The following is a 19,305-nucleotide window of genomic DNA, read 5'->3' as shown; positions in this document are numbered from 1 at the left end:
GGTATTAAGGTCTGTGCCATACTCTTTGCAGCAAGACAGATTATTTCTTATTTGTATTAGGATAGTGTCTAAAGTCCCAATCAAGGCATCCCATTAGTACAAACACATCATGAATACAGACCCTGCCCTGAAAATTTTGCAGTCTAAATTAAAGTTCATGCTCCTGTGTTCTAAAAGTTCAGCTTTACTGCAGTTTTGCTGAATAACATTGTGCTTTAGTAAATCTGTCTCTTTCTCCAAAATAGTAAAACTGAGTGTATTTATCAGTCCTAAAATATCTTTCAGGCATTGTTCCCTCTTCTGTTGTCCTGACTGCTTTCCAAGTGATGTCAAGGGTCTTCCTGACATGGGCTGTAACCCACAGTGTAAAGGAGGTAAGTTTAAGCTACAGGAGAGAGAATGAAAGGGTAATGAGAAGGTGCTACAAAGAAGCATCAGTCACTTTTCTTTAATTTTAAATATGTTCTTCTCTACCGCCCCACATCTGAATGGTTTATATGAGAGCTCTATACACCACAAAAAATATATTTGACTACAGTTTACATGGTATTTACATGTTACACGTTGGTATTTTCTTTGATCACTTCTCTGTCTTCCCATGCTTAGTTTAAGGGAGTCTTACATTTTTGACACAATAATTCCACTTGTATTCAGAATATTTAGGCAAATGAAATGATGGGAAAGGCTTAATTTCTGGTATTTCACTTTACTTGTGGTGGCCCTCTATATAGAGGTGATAATCAGAATGAAATAACTTCCTTCTGTTCCAAATACTATTGGATCTCATTGGTCAGAAGCATCCCAATTCTGGCCCACAACCATGACCACCATCTTGGACTTTAGGTTTTTTTTGATAGCTGAATCTAAGCTCTTTCACTTCCAAAATTACCATTACACCACTGGTCTGGAGTTTGATGGGGGCTAGGAGGGGTGTAATATTAAGTTTTCTAGTTATCCAATGGTAGATTCTTCTGGAAAATTCCTGTAAATAGGTGATGATTCTAGAAGAGCCAGTGAGGGATTGTCACTGTGTCTTCAATTGCGATTCCCCCTTTAAATTTGTAATTTCCATTTACTAAACTTACTGTCCTAAACCCAAGATCCCACTTTTTCAGTATATCGTTTTGAACTGGGCAATGCCAAACCATTGTTACCTGAATCTTGCTACTATATCGTATCCCTTTCTACTGTGTGTCTGATCCTGCTTTCATTAAATGTAATAGTAAAATTAACTTTTGTTTTGAGTTGGAATAGGATTAAGAATTGTAGGTGTCTTTGCATTAAGTTTGCAATGTTTTCCTGAACGATATTTCTAATATTTTGTTCTTTTTACTGAGGATGGAATATTTTTCAGATAATTTGTTACATTTAAGAATCATAGAATATCAGGGTTGGAAGGGACCTCAGGAGGTCATCTAATCCAACGCCCTGCTCAAAGCAGGACCAATCCCCAATTTTTGCCCAGATCCCTAAATAGCCCCCTCAGGGATTGAACTCTCAACCCTGGGTTTAGCAGGCCAATGCTCAAACCACTGAGCTATCCTTAAGAGAATATTCCCTTTATCATAATTAGTGTATATTACAGTAGGTCCCGAAAGTATGTACAAAACAAGTGGAGGAAAAGAATATGATATACAAGCAAGGTGATCAAGATAGTGATTAGCACATACTTTATTGGAATCACAATTTTGCAGATTTTCTAATAATCCTTTCCACTAGTTCATTTGATAAGCAAAATAATATTTAAACATTTTTCTTAATAAAATCCAAAACACCTATGTGAAAACATCTGCTCTTCCTCTGACAGATGTATCTGTGGGATGCAAGTATAGTAATGTTCCAGTCCCTGTTGACTCCAGCAAAAAAATAGCACCAGAAATGGCTGCCAGATTTCAAACAAGCAAAATGGGATTCTAAGACTTTAATTAGGAGCAAAGAATTAATGTTTATATTTAGATGTATCTTAAGATACGTCTACACACCACAAGTGAAAATATTATTGTTAGTTCTATAGTGCCATTGGGATGCATGGTGCCGTGTAAACAAGAATAATTATATAGAAATTATCCACATTGGAGAATTTCTTCATTATCTTGGCACTAAAATATTAAGGATTAGATTGCCTAGACTACTTTTTTAATATCCCCAAAGGTAGGGTGAGGATAGTGAAGATTCATATGGGATGCTGGCTTCAGGCATTGTAGTTAAACTACCCTGAGACAGTGACTAAAAGAAAGTGGTAGCAGGTCACGTGAGGAGATGATCTATGGACACCAGATCCCAGATAGACATGGTGCTGTAATGTCTGGTATTTAGTGTCATGAGTGTTCATGCATCCGATGAAGTGAGCTGTAGCTCACAAAAGCTTATGCTCAAATACATTTGTTAGTCTCTAAGGTGCCACAAGTACTCCTTTTCTTTTTATGAGTGTTCTGCTTTTTCTAAAGGGCTGTCTGCACAAGTGATCTCCTTGATGAAGTCCAGGATTAAATTTACGCACCTTTATGGATTTTGTAAGACATAATATGTATATGCATGATGAGGTTTTTTAAATAAACTTCAATTTTGCTGTTGAACTTCTTGAGTTAGAAGCATTTAATATCCTCCTTTCCAGAATGCTTGCAGATATGATAGATTCTTCGAAAGAAGAAACATCAGTACTACATTCTTCTTCTGTACATTGACCATCTAGAAACTTATTCTGATATGATCTGAAGCATGAATCTTGCTGTTAACACGTTTGTGCTTCTCATGATTTTGTTGGGTTGGTGCTATCATGTTTATAGATATATTAACTTATAGCTGCATGATAGACTTCTGTTAAGCTTTGTATGATGATGTATGGCGAGGAGGGGAGAGATTAGCTTATTTTCTTTGGGTCAGATAGGACTGGCAGTTGTTAGCTTTATAGAGAAAGTCCAGCATGTGGTGCAATATCTGCTCTCCAACAGTTATTTGTGAAGTTTCGTTACATCCTGAGTTGAGTCTGCTTGGCCTCTGTTGTTTGGTGTGTGCCAATATTGTGGTTCCAAAGAAAAAAGGGAAAGAGAGTGGTTAAAGCAAAACACTGGTCAAAAAAAAGTGTAAGGATAATAATGGGGAGCCTTCCAGTTCCATGTCATATATTTGAATCGGTGTAGAGCCGTAGAACCATGCTATCATGTGATGGCTTGTTGGTTGCCCATTTGAAATGCAACTTGATGATTTTTCTCCACTTCCAGTGGAAAGGTGTTCATATCAGTATTGGCACCCTTATTAGCGATCTCATCAGAAAGGTCAGGAATTGATGACATGAAGACCAATATATATTTTATTTTTAGAGGTGGTCTTTCCAAAACAGAATAGAATTATATTGGATCCTTGCAATCTCTGTCTGTGTTTTATAGTGTCTTGGGTGGGTAAGTGGAAGATATCAGGTTCTGAGTCTGTGAACTTGACATCTTTCACCAGCAATCAAGTATACTAAAAATTACTTGAAAAGAAAGACTGCCAATTGAATAGGTTAATATCCTATTTATTATATTATCATCATTGGGACTGCAAGAGCTTTTATCAGGGCTGATAAAATAAGAAAAAGCCCACACTAAAAAGATCAAAACTCTCAAGGACAAAACACTGTAGGCCTGTAGACCATTATTTACATTGATGTAATAATACTTGCACTGACATAAAACTGGAGTAACAGAAACACTGGAGCAACTCATGTATCAGGCCCTGTATATCTATTTGGAACCCCACATTTTCTTTGTAAAGATAATAAAACAGGATTGGAAATTACCCTTATAATTAACATTTGTATAATGTTTCCTTTCTAAACACCCACCCATTTTCAATCCTCTATCACTTCCCAAAATATTCACATTGTGGACTGAAATTTTCCAGAAAGGCTTTCTGCTCAAAGATTATTCTTGGTTTTTAAACTTTGAGCAAAACAATTCAGCCATTTTGAGTATGAGAGAACCTTTTTACACATCATAAAAATCAAAAAGCATGAAGAACTCCCTTTTTCTTCTTCGCCCCCAACCTTAGGACATCTTTCATGCGTATGCATGAGGGAAAACAATTAAGGTTGGATAAATGACCTTATTTTGTCATATTTCTTGGATTCTGAACGTTAACTTTACATCCCAGCATAGTCTTTTTTTTGTTTTGACTAATATAAAGATTGTCTCCTACTTGTAATTGTGCGGGTAAGCTAAAATAAATCCAAGACCTTTTTTGGTAATAAATCAATTTGAAATAGCTTTCAACAGCAATTTATATCTGTGGTCTGAACAGCTTAGTTAAGAAGCTTGTTAAATCATCAGTCATATTAAGAGTACGTAATATACTTTGAACAAATATCTAGGACTGCATTCCAAGGCCTACAGGAAGAAACAGGTATTTTAAAAATTAAAATTAAAATTAAAAAGAGGAGTATTAATGAGTGCAAATAACTTTTGAGGATGGCAATAGGCTGCTGGGTTTGTAAAGTCTTGCTGTCCCTTTTTTGTGTTCCCCTGGATTATTTCCTTTTAAGGAAAGTAGAGGGGATGATACTTTTGTGGAATTAACTGTAGCTGTGTCTAATCGAATAAGACTCTTGAGATCTGGTTTAGTAAATCAGGCCCTTGAGGTTTGGTAATGTGCCTCTTGGACAAATTCAAATGTCTAATTCAGTTAAAGTGTCCAAAAACGCAGAACGAGGAGTTCTAGCCATGATAAATAGATTTCCAGTATATCTGTCAGTAAGTAACTGGTACCTAATTCTTTGTGGTGATATAAAAAACTATCTTAGCCAAAAACGATGAAGAAAATGAATACTCAATCTGTGGCTTTGCTGCAAAGAAAAGACTGTTGGTTGAGAACAGTTTTAAAACAGTTCAGGCATGCCTTCTGCTGAACTGGCTTTTAGCATTCTTTGACCAACAGGTGTGGACTCTGGTTTTAACACAGTTCTAAGACATCATCCACATTGGTTGGTAAAATGGCCTTAGCAATGATTGGTAGAGCAGGGTTTCATGTTACCATATACAGCTGTTCTTGGTGTAGACTGGGAATGAGAGGACTATGACTTCAGAAATCAATGGCAACAGAAAAGTTATACCATAGAATTAGATCAGAGCTATCTAGGTTCTTTTCCCCCACTTATGTCAGTATATTTAATCACCCACTCCTAGTACCAGTTTCTTGGCACTCTTCCCCCATACTCCCACCATTTTATGCTCCTCAAGTGATAATTTATGTCCCACATCCACAGTAATCCACTCCTCTCCTTGATTCAAGGGACAGAGATCAGAACAGCATGTGAATCTTAACTTTCATCAGGGTACATCCTTTTCCCAACACGAAATAAATAGGCAGACTTGAACTCACCAAATGCTGCTCCTGATTTGACCAGAAGGGGCAGCTATGGAATGCTTTGAAACTGCCTGTCCCTGGAAATAGGAGTAGTCTGAAATACTATTACAAGCAACATGATCATGAATAATAGCAAAAATGTTTTCTAGAGTTGCTGTTTTTTCTTATGTAATGCCATCTGTGTTTGCAGTCTGACTGTAATAAAATAACATCTTCTTTTATGTGTTGTCCCATGAGCTTTTGACAAGCGAACATATGATCAGCCCTATAATACGAGCAAACATTTCCCCTATGCCCATATATTTTCTTGTTCCTCTTTTTGTGTGTGTGCATGTACTTTACCCAGGGTGAATTGTGTGTGTACCACCCACACCTACTGACTTCCTTTTCCTCTTTTAAGAGTTGGAGAAAAAAGGAAAATATGCACGTACCAGTTGGTGAGCTGTTTTGCTTTTGTTGTTCTACAGTCCAGTGAAATTGGGCTCACGGTGTTCACTAATAGCAGAGAAAATTCATGACATTTTTCTCCTGGAAGAAAACTGTACATAAAAATGTTTGCTGAAATAAGCTATGTATTAGAGCTTTCTCCCATTTGTAATGCAGTTTTGTGGCCACATAAGCTGCCCCATTATTGCTGTCCCTTTTTGAATTTGTGCTTCCAAATCTAAGCTTTCTTTTAAAAAAAAAACAAAAAACTTATTGTTGTAAAAATACATTTCAAAATGTGAACTGAGTGAAATTGATGCAGTGATGTCTTTCTGAAACAGTATATCTTAGAAGAGCAAAATGGCCCATTCTTCTTGTATATTTCAGTGTATTTACAGTTAAACCTAACGATGCTTTAAATATCAATGTTAACAATTTCACTGCTCCTAATTTTAGCAGAAATTACACTGGATGTAGTAGCAGAAATTGGGACAAGGTGCAGTGAGGCAAATAGTTGTCAAGTTTACTGAGGTAGCTAATGAATCCTCTCCCCCACACACACAGACACACAAAGGTTGGGGGCGGGAGAGAAAAGGAGATAAATCTTTTTTTGCAGTGCCAAAAGTTTCAGCTTCCTCATTAATGCACAAAACTAAAATAGAATCCCATGCCTTCCTGGGTGCCAAAAGCTCTATTTTCTCAGATGAGGCTATCAACCTCCAATTTCCCGCCTGACAACTTCAGTGATGCAGTTAATGCTTTTTATTACACTACGTGCATCATGCTGAAAACGAAATATTTAGGGCAGTGTAAATCTATTTATAAGGCTCCCATCACCATAGTGTCTGAGCACCTCACCATTTTTAATGTATTTATCTTCACAACACACATGTGAGGTAGGGAAGTATTATTGTCCCCATTGTATAGATGGGGAACTGAGGCACGGAGAGGCTAAGTGATTTGCCCAGTCAATAGACTATCCTCCCTCTCCTAACTGAACCTAAGAGACCCTCCCCCTGAGGTTGGGGAGGTGATAAGGGATGGGTACAAGCCTGGGGATTCAGGCAGTGCAAAATTATTCCATGGGGCTTTTGCACATCATTTAGGCCTAATGTGTTGCATAGGATGGTGGGGCCATCAGTGTAGCTCATAGTGATAAGAGGTAGGTTTCCATACTTTTAAATTATATTTTCTATTTTTCTTCAGAATTTTTCACTATTGGGAGAGTATTTAGAATTAACAAGGAAAACAATTACTAAAGCACCATGTTGATCTTCAAGTGAATCTTTGAATCAAATCAAGTGAATTTGTTAGTCTCTAAGGTGCCACAAGTACTCCTTTTCGTTTTGCGAATACAGACTAACACGGCTGCTACTCTGAAACAAGTGAATCTTTGGAACTCACTCTCTTAAATAAAAGCAATAAAACAAGGTGTAAGGGTGGATTATTTTGAGAACTATTTCTTGTCATGTGAGTAGTTAACAATTTATAATTTCTGAAGTTGTTGTACTGTATCTTTTCTTCCTCTCTTTAATAGGTACAGAATGAAGATAGTGTCCTCTTATTTGTTGTTGCCTGGACGATCACTGAAATTATCCGTTACTCCTTTTATACATTTAGCTTATTAAACCACCTCCCTTACCTCATCAAATGGGCCAGGTAAGATGCATAAAAGGAAGGTTGACCTTTGCTGATATTTTACTGACTTGACAGGAAAGTTTATATAACCACACAGAAAATTAGTCTAATGAGCATGGAAAATAATTGTCGTACACATTTTTGATTATTAGCTGACAGTAACCACCTCATAGCCACAAGCGGATATGTCTCCATGTCCAGCTGTTGCTCCCCTCAGGCAATTTGTGTGCTTAAAATCTGTTAAATAGAAGTTGACATTAATGATCTTTAATTTCTCCCAATTGGAGACTTCATATCCAAAGTGATTATGAAAGAAATAAAAATTCTTGTTATACACTTAGTTTGATTTTTTTTTTTTTTTTTTTGGTGACCAGTGATACAAGTGTCAGATATTATATTTGCTTTTTTCCATAATCAGTGGTCTATAGTGAATTGATGTACTAATTTTCTACACTAGCTCAGAAGAACAATAAGAGGGTTGTAATCCAACAGATCAGACTGATTACTTTGCAGTGACAATCAAATGTGGACTTTTTTGGTTGCTCAGCAGTGCATAGTGAATATGAATACCAATGTTAAGATTCTAGCTAAATGGGAGCATGGAAATTTAAGAACACTGTCAACTCAAAATCTAGTAATAAAAAATAATTTTTTGAGGTACTATGCTTGCTTCTGAGTCCTCCTGCCAAATTATATAGTTTTAAAGTAATTTTCTTTTTGTATGGGTCTTTCACACAGTCGTGAGGAAAGAACATAAAGAAATCTCAGTCAGCCTGTTACAAGTTTCTCTGTTATCCTTTAATAAACTAATTTTGGTAGCTGAACATCAGTGATATAATAAATGTGTCAAATGTCTTTATCTTACAACAGGCTCCTATGTTATCTATGCTACAAGTATCTCTATTTTAAAGGAACATGACAATTTAAAAGAAAAGGAGTACTTGTGGCACCTTAGAGACTAACAAATTTATTTGAGCATAAGCTTCCGTGAGCTACAGCTCACTTCATCGGATGAATGCAGTGGAAAATACAGTGGGGAGATTTTATATACACAGAGAACATGAAACGATGGGTGTTACCATACACACTGTAACGAGAGTGATGGAGCTCTCGTTACAGTGTGTATGGTAACACCCATTGTTTCATGTTCTCTGTGTATATAAAATCTCCCCACTGTATTTTCCACTGCATTCATCCGATGAAGTGAGCTGTAGCTCACGGAAGCTTATGCTCAAATAAATTGGTTAGTCTCTAAGATGCCACAAGTACTCCTTTTCTTTTTGCAGATACAGACTAACACAGCTGCTACTCTGAAATATGACAATTTAAAAATCACACTTCTGTCTGAAAATGTTTATTTACTATTGTTATATGTTACCCCCTTTTATAAGATGACTGTAACTGAAAGAGAGGGAAGAAAAAATTTATAGCACTCTGTGTTTTTGTCAGTTTCACTGTTTCCCAGTTTTAGACAGTTTCCTTTGTTTGTAAAGATATTTTATATAGCAATAAGGCAAAATGTCTTTGTAAAAGGCAGATGTGATGGAAAATGCTCCAGTTGGCAGTGGCTCAGGGACAGGTGTTGTACCTGAAACTACTTTTAACTCTTTTATAGACAAGATTTCAAGCAGATATGGACTCTTAAGCAAGTTAACTATCAATAGCAGGTGGTTCAGAAATGTGAATTACAATTTTACAGGGTTATACTCAAATATAAGTTGCAGCTTATCAAAGGCACTTCTGCATTCAGTCAAATTTGGTCATTGGTCTGAACATTTTACCTTGGCGATAGCAGCATCACTTTACTGTGCTCTAATCAAATACCAATTAGTACTGAAATAACAAGGCAAATATTAAATTTGTTTGTGGTGATTGAAAAGTGGAGTAACCATAACATAATTTAACAAATAATTTCACTTATAAGAGTTTTGGACTGATTTTTTTTTTATGCCTTTCCCTAAATGTTTTGTTCTAGGTACACACTGTTCATAGTACTGTATCCAATGGGAGTCTCAGGCGAATTACTTACAATATATGCTGCTTTGCCCTTCGTCAGACAGGCTGGCTTGTATTCCATTAGTTTACCTAACAAATACAATTTTTCCTTTGATTACTATACATTCCTGATCCTGGTTATGATCTCTTATATTCCAAGTAAGTACACCATTGTGTTAGGGTTTTATGTGAAAACAGTATATGCAAAGCTAACTGGGAAACGGAGTGATTAAACTGTATGCATAGCTAGCTAGCTTTACAGGTAGCAACATACTTGTCTGAAAGTTTCTTAAAGAAAAGAGATCAGACAAAAGTAGAACTACAGCAGTCAGCATTTACCAATGTTTACCACATAGTGGTAATGGAGAAACTAGTTTTTTTTTATCCATACTTGAAATATAAAATAATTGTTGTATTTTTTGGCAAATGTTGACTTTTTAAATGATTTTTCTCTCTGCTGCTCTCTTTCATTTATGGGACTTACTTGTTCTGAACATTTAGTCTATAGTTATAAAAAAACAATTTTATTTATTTATTTTTTGGTTATCTCTTCATGACTTTTCCAGTAGTTAAGTAGATGAGTGGCAGATTTGCTATCCTCACGAAAACTGCAGAGCAGTGCACTTTTGCTCAAACAAAAATAGTCTTTGTGGGGAACACTGTTTTTGTACTCATCAGGGATGCTTCTTTAGCTATCTTGAGGGGGAGAGGCAGTCTGAATCATAATTTAGAAAGATATAATGTAGGTCTTGTTTTTCTTTGGTATGTGGTGTTTTAAAGTAAAAGACCTGTAACCAATACAATTATACATTGAGTCTAAAATTCAAAAGAATGTAATAATAATGCTATTGGTGTCTATTTAGCTATTTCTACAGCTGTTTTTTCTCTGAACTTTTTATTATCTATGTAGCCTTCTAATCTATGCAGAATGATGCATCGTATCCTAAGTAAGATTTAAACTTGAGCAGTGTTGAATTCTACAATCAGCGCTTATAATCTTCTAAGTAAGGCTTCTTATGAATCTTGATGTCACAAAAGTCATAAACTTTTCCATCTGCTATGAAAACTGCATTTCATTCATTTGTGTCCGAGAATAATATATTTGGCATAGCTCCAAAGAGGCAGAGTAACTTTGGATTTATTTACATAAAAAGAAGGAAAGTCTCACTTTTTCACTTCCATCCATCCACTGGAATAGTTGGATTGTAGTTGGTGGAACCAAGTGGGGAGGTGGAAACTGAGCCTTCAAAACAATTTATCTAGATCTCACCCTTAAAATAGCTCAGTTTTGGGGCAGCACTTGCCCCTTCCAATAATATGTTCTGTTTTCAGTGTAGATTCATCAGTGTATTCAGATATGTACAGAATTTTTGAACTAATAATCCAACAATGTGAATAGTTTTTTTGATCACCCTGGTAGATAAGCATCAAAACATTCATGACATATGTCTGCTATTGTTCAACTTGTACTGGGTGTCTTCTTGCATAAACTTGTAGCCTCTGGTATTTTGGAAGCACATGAGAATTAAGATTCAGTTGTCAAATCAGTTTATTCAGTTCATTCTTTCTGACCCAACTTCACAAGTCTGCTGTCCCTCCACAAAAGCCCCACACTTTATGGAAGTCTGTCTAAGACTGAAGAAAATAAACGTAGGACCTATGTTTTCCTGACCCTAAACTCCCACTGAAAACTTCGGAAATACTGGGGTTACAATGACAGAAAAATTTTGAAAACTTCTCATTGAAAGTAATACAATTAATTTTCCTAATAATTGCAACTCCACTTCATGAAAACCTTTAGTTTTGAAATGAAGGTCCTGTCACATTAGCTTCGGACCAAAATAATTCTCTCATGAAAATCTTGATTGCTCATAATGGATCCTATGCATGACAGACTTCCTGCATTTGTTCAAGTTTCATTGGAATAATTATGCAACAATGTGTTTCTTACTAAGTAATGTATCCCTCAACACTAGTTTCCCTGGAGTGCAGGAGTATAATCTGGAATTCAGTCAGGTGGGAGACAAACTAAAGGGGGATGGGGGAGAGGATTGTGAGAAACAAAGTGAAAGAAGTTGGAGCAGAGAGTGCTGATTTATAAACAACCACCTTGAAACCTTTTTTAGCGCACAATTTAAATAGCCATGGGCTGATCTGTTTTGCATAACAAGATCTTGGAATACACAGTTGACATAATCTAGGCTGACACTAACCTTAACAGGCTCCTATGGTTCACTAGGATGAACTGATCTTGAGCTCATGTTTAGAACTAGTATTCAGGCTTGTTTAGCTGTTCATATCATATGTGCATGATTTCAGTATCACATTTTGTTCCCCCATTCTGCAAATACTATAATTTATTGTATAAATACAATCTTACTCCACTCTCTGACCCTCCTTCAGGATCAAAGAAACTGTACCCAATTCATTGTCTTTCTGAGATCTATTTCTCTCCTCCCCCGCCCCCCCAAGCCTTTTCTTCCTATTCTGTGTGTGCAGTTCAGGAACCTTTTCATCCTATGTGTGTGTTCAGCTCCTAGTTAGATACATAGTCTGGCAAACTCACTCTGATGCCAGTGTTCTGCTGTGTAATCTTGACTGTTCCTGCATACCTTGGAGTGAAGATCTACATTGAGGCATGCAGAAAAAGAGTGTAGTAGTTTGTCTTTGAAATAAAAAAGATCATACTGGCAAAAACTGATGCATGGTACTTGAAGTCTGTAGGGACAATAGTGTGCATCATCCACTGCCTCTCTATTTTTCTCTATGATTTTTGACGAGAACGTGGAAAAGCCATTTATTTTCAAAGAGAGGGGGTTGACCTTGAATGTATGACTGTAAGTGTGTCATGTTCAAACACAAACCTGATTTCATACTTTTATTTACATAAGTCTATTCTCTTTTCAGTCTTTCCTCAGTTGTATTTCCACATGCTACATCAGAGGAGAAAGGTACTTTCCTATACTGAAGAACACAAGAAATCTGAATAATTCCAGCTCTTTTTCAGAACTTTTCACACACCAAAATGCTGCAGACTTTCAGTAACCCAGCACATTTATATAAAATAAACCAGGAGTATAAAAATTAAATAGGAAGTTTAAAAAAAATGTAGAAAGAATAACTAATGTGATGATTTTCTTGAAATTTCACCATGTAAAACACTAGAATATCATTTTCAGCATGCATTGCTATGAGAAATTTGTGGCTTTGACTTTTTAGCCTTTTATGTTTCTTTAATTTATATGCTAACAAGACTTCAATTTATCACTTGACACCTGAAAGTTACAAAATGAGTGATAAAGTTGAACCCACTAAGTGCAGTGCTTGAATTGGGATTATATTATTATTGTCATTGCTTTTTGAAAGTGCTTGACTACATGCCAGAAATTGTATGTATTGCTGTAGAGGCAAACTATATTCTCTGGAATGCTCTAAGATTTTGGCTGGGACTCCAGTAACCAGGCAGATTGTTTAAATCTAGCAAGAGAATTTCCTAACTTGAAAGGCAAGTGGGAGGGAGAGCAGGGAAGCAATTATTGAAACTGAAGGGAAATGTGATTCTCAAGGAATTTAAAAAGTACGGTGTCCTACCAGCATATGTTATCTAAAGATTTAACTGTTTATTACCTCAAGCTCTGTTCCAGTATTGTTCCTACAGAGCTGTAATATTGCTCTGAAATATTAAAACTGCCTTCAGTACAGCAGCCTCAGATCACTTTTTTGAAATACATAGGGGGGGAAAGTGTAATTTTAACTTTTCTGAAATAATTGGGTAAAGCAATGTCATCAGTCATGGACCTGTACAGAGTGACACCAAGACATGTCACTCGGTTGCTCAGTGTTTTCGTCCCTTTATGGCTTTAAATTATCCCCATAACTTCTAACTGTTGTCCACTAGCTCATTTAACCTCTTTTGTTAACACACTTGTAAACAGAGAAGATTCAAATACATTTCTGACTTTCAACTTTAAGAATAAATGTACACAATCACAGTCTAAATATGTTCTATACAGAGCCTTTTTCCAAATTGTGTTTTGCCGCTTGAACTTAAAGATGAATAGGCAACAATTTCAGTGATACTGTTAAATCTAATTTTAATGATGCTAGTAAGCTGAACATTTTTTTTTAAATGTAGTCATTCATAGAGGGGCAGTATTTCCATGAACAGATTTATAGTTACATTTGTTTTAGGTTTTTCTGAAGAAGAAAAAATCTAAATCTTTTCATTACTACTTTTTATTTTTGTTGGCAATACTGTTTCTTGTTCCATTGAAAAAGTACAGCTGAATTTTATCAGTGCTCAAAATGGTAAAGAGCTTTCGATATGTAAATAGTGAAACCTTATAATGCAGCAGAAATGATACCATGGCAACACTGGGGAGGGGAGAAAACCTAGAGATAATAGTACTGGTCTGTTTTAGAGAAATATAGCAGTGTGTTTGATTTACTGTACAAAATAATGTAAATGTACATCTTTATTGACCAATAAATCTCTCCTCCTACCCCCTTCAGATTGGCTATCCAGGTTAATTATAGCCTGTGTTTTCAAATGGAGGAACCCAAATACATACATAGACACATAAATCACAATGGCCTGAGTTTCACAAGTTCTGAACACTCAGAGCTCCCATTTGAAATCAGTGGGAATTCTGGATGCTCAATTCCTTTGAAAACCAAGCCACTTCGATTTAGGTGACTAAATATGGAGTTAGGAGTCTAACTTTAGACTCCCATGTCTAAACATTTTGGCCTATGTGAATGATATATGAAATGGGATACGTTAGCTATATTGATGGGAAGGAGGCTTGTACAATAGTTTTAATTAGATGGCTTTGGGTTTGCTAAGAAGCAGAGAGATTGCCACAAATTTTTGAGAATGGGGAGAAGGCTCTGTATAATTACCTATTTAGTTAGATAAGTTTATATATTTTGGGATTTTATCACTTCTCTCCCAATAACACAATACCATATATAAAGGTAATTGATCACACATGTAAATTAACTCCTACATTTTTTTTAAAAAATGGAGCTAGCATTCGCAGATGTGAAAAATACATTGTTTTGGTTATAAGAAATCTTGTCATCAAACACAAACCTATTCAAGAATTCAGTACTCCAGGTTTTCAACATGTAAAATGCATTCCTGCTGTACTTACTCAGACTAAACTCCTATTTTAGTTGGTAGAAGTTCATCCTGAATAAGGACTGCAGAATCAGGCCCCAAGATATCTTTTTAATAACTGGTTTCTTTGTTCATAATATTAATTTTCTTTTTATAAAATGAGAATGAACATACATTCTGTGAAGTGTGTATCTGTCACTGAAATTTAATTCATTTATGTGAACCTAATAGTGGAGGGTTTCATAGGTACTTTATTTAGTATAATCTAGAGAGTTCTTTTTCATAAACTGTTTACTTGACTCACATACTTTCTCCGTTCCACTGATATCATCAAACTGCTACAGCAGATATCTGCTTCTGCGTTGATGGTTTTCATGATGTGCATAATAGTTTGTAGACAGGTTACTAACTTGTGTCCTACCGTGCTTCTTTATCCAAGTTTGTCATTACTATGAATGGAAGAAACACCATGGTCCTTCCTAGTAGACAATGTACACCTGGAGTTGTAGAAATTTTCATAGTATAATTTACAGTAAAATGCAAACTAAAGGTGCAGATAAATTTTAATTTTTCACGATGTGATGCTTCTATCAAAGATTTTTTTTATTTACCAGTGAAGATTGGCATTTGTGTGGACCACTCTGCAAAATCATTTTAAAGTAATCTTTCAAGATACAAATATTCATGAATATATATCAAATCAGGTATATGTTGGTGCATATTGATATAATGAAATTTGGATGAAAACTGTACGTTATATACAGTCGTTTTTGTATTTTTTGTATGTTGTGAAGAATAAAATTGTAATTTTATAAGTCTTTGATTTACTAAGATAATTATAAGTTAAATGTATTTTTTTGTATATGTAGGAACCAGATATTACATGGAGCTCTGAAATACTAAGCTTAGACTTTTTATGCATGTTTGGAAGATATTTCTACCAGATGTTAATGTAGTGAAACAGTTTGTTCACTAAATATTAATTTGTGTTGTTGCATTGTGTAATAAATGGATTCTGTGCTCTTTGCCTGGCTTTGAACTACTGACCAGTGATACTAATTGCTGTAATCCAAATAATAAAATTATGGATGAAATATGGAGTGTTGGTAGTATGTAAGGAAAAAAGCATAAATATATTTGAGTATGCAATAGCAGATGGTTAATCCTTAATAGTTATTGCTGTGTACTGTACACAATATATTTTTTCTTACAGTTTGTAGGAAAATTTTTGGATTAATAACTTTTTGCACTCAGAAGATGGTCTAAACTTAAAATGTAGTAATTAACATTTTATTTTTCAGTTTTTGGAAATGTCCATCACAGTGTGTTGAGAACATGTACAGGTCTTTGAATAGAATAAGAGATTTTTTGCTTTTCAATTGCTATCTGTACTATCACAGATAAGTACAGCTATTCTTTTAGCACAAGTAATTATGATTATTCTAAATACAATGGAATGTTTTAACAAATGCAAGAGTATCTGGGAGTTCACTTACTAAATATACTGCAAAGTGTTTGCTACCAAGGCAGCTTTCTGGATATTGTCTTAATGTTTTTAACACTTCCTGGGAGAAAGATTTTAAATAGCTGTGAAAATTAATGGAATCTAGCTAATATGTTGTAAGCCTCTAACAGGACCTGAGTAACAGTTGGAAAGTGAGTTATTCTGTTCTAGCCCTATGTTTCGCATAGGATTCCACAACTACGGTGATTTTTTTGTTTGCAAAAAGGATGAAATAAAGGACTGTTTTCATGCCCTGTAAAAGCACTTGCCCCATGCATGACAGCTGTGACTTAGCACAACTAGTATGTAATTAAAAACTTCCTTTTCTAACTTTGCTATTGATGTACAGTGCTTAGGCTGAACTCTCCCCAGCTTTGTCTTAGCATAACTAATGGTCAATATTTTCAGTGTCCCCCTTCATATTTCTTTTACCAAATACAGAAAATATGGAGGCAATACTAGTTACCTAAAATCTAAAATCTAAAAGCTTTTAAGTATGAGTACTAGGTTTACAGGGGAATTATTTAAAAAATAATATTTAAGTGACAGGTCATGGCAGTTGATGGCCTGAAGCTCAGGAAAAGCTTTGTGCTGGGGTAGGCATAAAATGAAAAGGTGTTGATTTCTACACAATTCCCTTTTATTTAGTATGGAGAGGGCATTTCTGGAGGGCCAGTTCTCTTTACCTTAGAGATGATTTTAGCCATCTGACTACCTGAATATCCATTCAGCTTCCAATAGCTCTGAAATTCTACTCACCTAAATAGAATTTATTTATTTATTTGGACAAATGAGGAAGATCTTTTCTCAGTACGATAGTGGGTGAGTAAGTAGATTTTCTGCCTGTGCTGGCAAAGTTTGTGACAGTTTTTCAAGGCTAGGTCATAATTAAGCAATAATTACTGGCAGGAAGGGTACCCCTGGCAGTTAAAGACTGGATGGTTAACTTCAGACTCATTTAGTTAGTCACTAATTTCCACATAATGCCCTACTCTAAGAATTTGATGGCTACTAAAGAGCCATTGAAAACAAAATATTAACCTTCTTATATATTGAAAAATTAAGTTGGAGTGCATGCTGTCAGAGCTGTGGTATTCTCTTCACAGTGTCAGTCTTGATGTACCAGTATACTCACCAACTGGAAAACAGAACTTCTCTCTCAACATTCCATTGGTTATAATTTAAGTAAACTTGTCTTCATTTCTTTAAAACCCTCAGTTAAATATGTATAAAGCCTTCCACTTGTAGGTCACCATTTCCAAGCCAAGACAATTCCAAAATGACACAATAGTTCAGCCTCTATTGTATATCATCATCTGGGTAGGTCTCATTTAATCATTTCACTGCCATTGCAGACGCCTTGGGCCCTAGTGCACCTCAGTGCCTGCTGTTCTCTGCCTATGCAACAAGTCTCCTGAGGACTGTAATACTGTGTCTAATTCTGGTTGTTGACATGGGGGTGGAGGAGAGGAAAGAGTAAGGGTGTTTAGTGGCCTGTGATATACAGAAAGTCAGAATAGATGATTTGCTGGCCTTAAACTCTGCCACTATGACATTAAATGTGTGCGCTCTCTTAGTCCAGTTCCTTGTTTACAAGCAATCCCAGCCACATGGTACTACTGGGGCTCCTTTATTGGAAGTCTCTGCAGGGGTTTCCTCATATAGATGCTGAACTGCACCTGTCCCTGTGTGATGGTCTCACCACTTCAGAGTTGAAAGCATCTAGCTATGATGGTTATGGATACGGTTGTACAGCTGCTATCTGTTGTGAGGACAGACTGAGTCAGGCACCTTTCATAAGCACTAAAATCACTAAGTATAAAAATACATTAAAAGATTAAGCTTGCAAAATCAAGCATCTGAAAAATAGGAAATGGCAGCATTAAGGTTGCCTTTACAACCTTAATTCAGCCCCCTTGTGTGAATGCATTATGATAAGATGGTCTTGTGGTTAAAGCAGTTGAAAGTCACCTTGCAGAATTGAAAAAAATGAATTTTTAAACTGTGTCCCTTTACATTCAGTTCTATGTTGATAATATCCACTTAAAAGCTAATCCTGCATTTCTTGTGGATTTAAAATGCCCAAGAATGCTTCATTTTGGGAGTGCAGGAACAGGCCCTTAATTGGCAAGATGATATCCATGTAGCATAAGATTGTTCTAAGAAATCACTTTGTGTATGTTTTTCAGTTGCTTTTCATTGTTGTAAAGTTCTGTAAGTGTACACAGCACTACATACAATGGAGAAAGACAAAGGTCCCTGGTGCTGGGAGCTTACAATCTGTGACAAATGACAAAATGCCAATACAAATATGAGATGAAGAATGTTTCAGGTGCCAGAGGGCCTGGAGGAATTGAGGGTGGTGGGACTGACCTAGCAAAGCTTCAAGTGAGTATTAATAGGATTACCCCAACCAGCTTGTACAGCAATTATTTTAATTATGCTGCAAACAACTTAGATACTAAAATGTTTTTCTTTTACTATGATAACACAAATAGAACTTCTGGGTGTAGCTTTTTTCTAGAAATTAAGCTGTGCTCAAGAAATTCTTTCATGTTTCAGTATCTCTTCCCTTAAATAAAGGAAGCAGTTGGAACCAGTTTTATCCTCCACAAACTCCACTTATTTTTAAACACAGTGACCTTTTTGATATTCTTTATAATACACAAAAGGTGTTCATCAGTTTTAGCAGGACAAATACTACATAGTACAATGTAAAAGCACTTATTTGGTATCAAAACAGTTAAAGTCAGGAATACAGTTCGCATCAGATCCAGTTGAGGTGATAGCCTTTCTTATTAGTATTCTTTTTTACGAATTGCTTGCATGATTCTAATAATTTATTATTACAATGTACTACTTATCTTCTCTCACTATTTTATAACCACATCCCAGTTATATTAAAATAAATCCACTACATATCTTTAGTATCTGATTTTAAAAAACAAAATTGAAACATGCTTGCATAATTAAATAGTTTTTGGAACCCTAAAACGTTATTAAAATGAATACTTCATTTCAGTCTAGCTGATCTCACAGTATGATACTATACAGTACTTGTGAAAATTTAAAATAATTTTTTAATAAAAATCCTGGCTGTCTGTACTCTTTTTTTCATTCCACTATTGCTGATTACCGAAATGAGGAAATGCCCTCTTACACAACAGTTGTCTGGCACAGTGCGAGTATTTTTCTATCAGTGTCACAGACATTGGGTGGGAGAAGACAACTAATTAGGGGTCTAATTTTGAGGTATACTGAATACCCTAAATTCTGGTGA

The 19,305-nt window shown here is 35.7% G+C and overlaps 1 protein-coding gene across 1 annotated transcript in view; it reads left to right on the top strand.

Moving 5' to 3' along the window:
* The window catches only part of HACD2 (3-hydroxyacyl-CoA dehydratase 2), a 41,535-nt gene extending 28,515 nt beyond the window's left edge, over window positions 1-13,020 (top strand). The window contains exons 4-7 of the mRNA XM_074967145.1: window positions 286-374; window positions 7,304-7,425; window positions 9,380-9,558; window positions 12,307-13,020. Of these exons, the coding sequence (XP_074823246.1) occupies window positions 286-374; window positions 7,304-7,425; window positions 9,380-9,558; window positions 12,307-12,389 (473 nt within the window). The 3' untranslated portion in view covers window positions 12,390-13,020. The remainder of the gene's footprint in view (window positions 1-285; window positions 375-7,303; window positions 7,426-9,379; window positions 9,559-12,306) is intronic.
* The last annotated feature ends 6,285 nt before the right edge of the window (window positions 13,021-19,305 follow it).

Source organism: Natator depressus, chromosome 11 (assembly GCF_965152275.1).
Source record: "Natator depressus isolate rNatDep1 chromosome 11, rNatDep2.hap1, whole genome shotgun sequence".
NCBI classification, from domain to species: domain Eukaryota; kingdom Metazoa; phylum Chordata; order Testudines; family Cheloniidae; genus Natator; species Natator depressus.
Note: the sequence above shows the minus strand (reverse complement) of the source record. Positions and strands in the feature narration are given on the sequence as shown.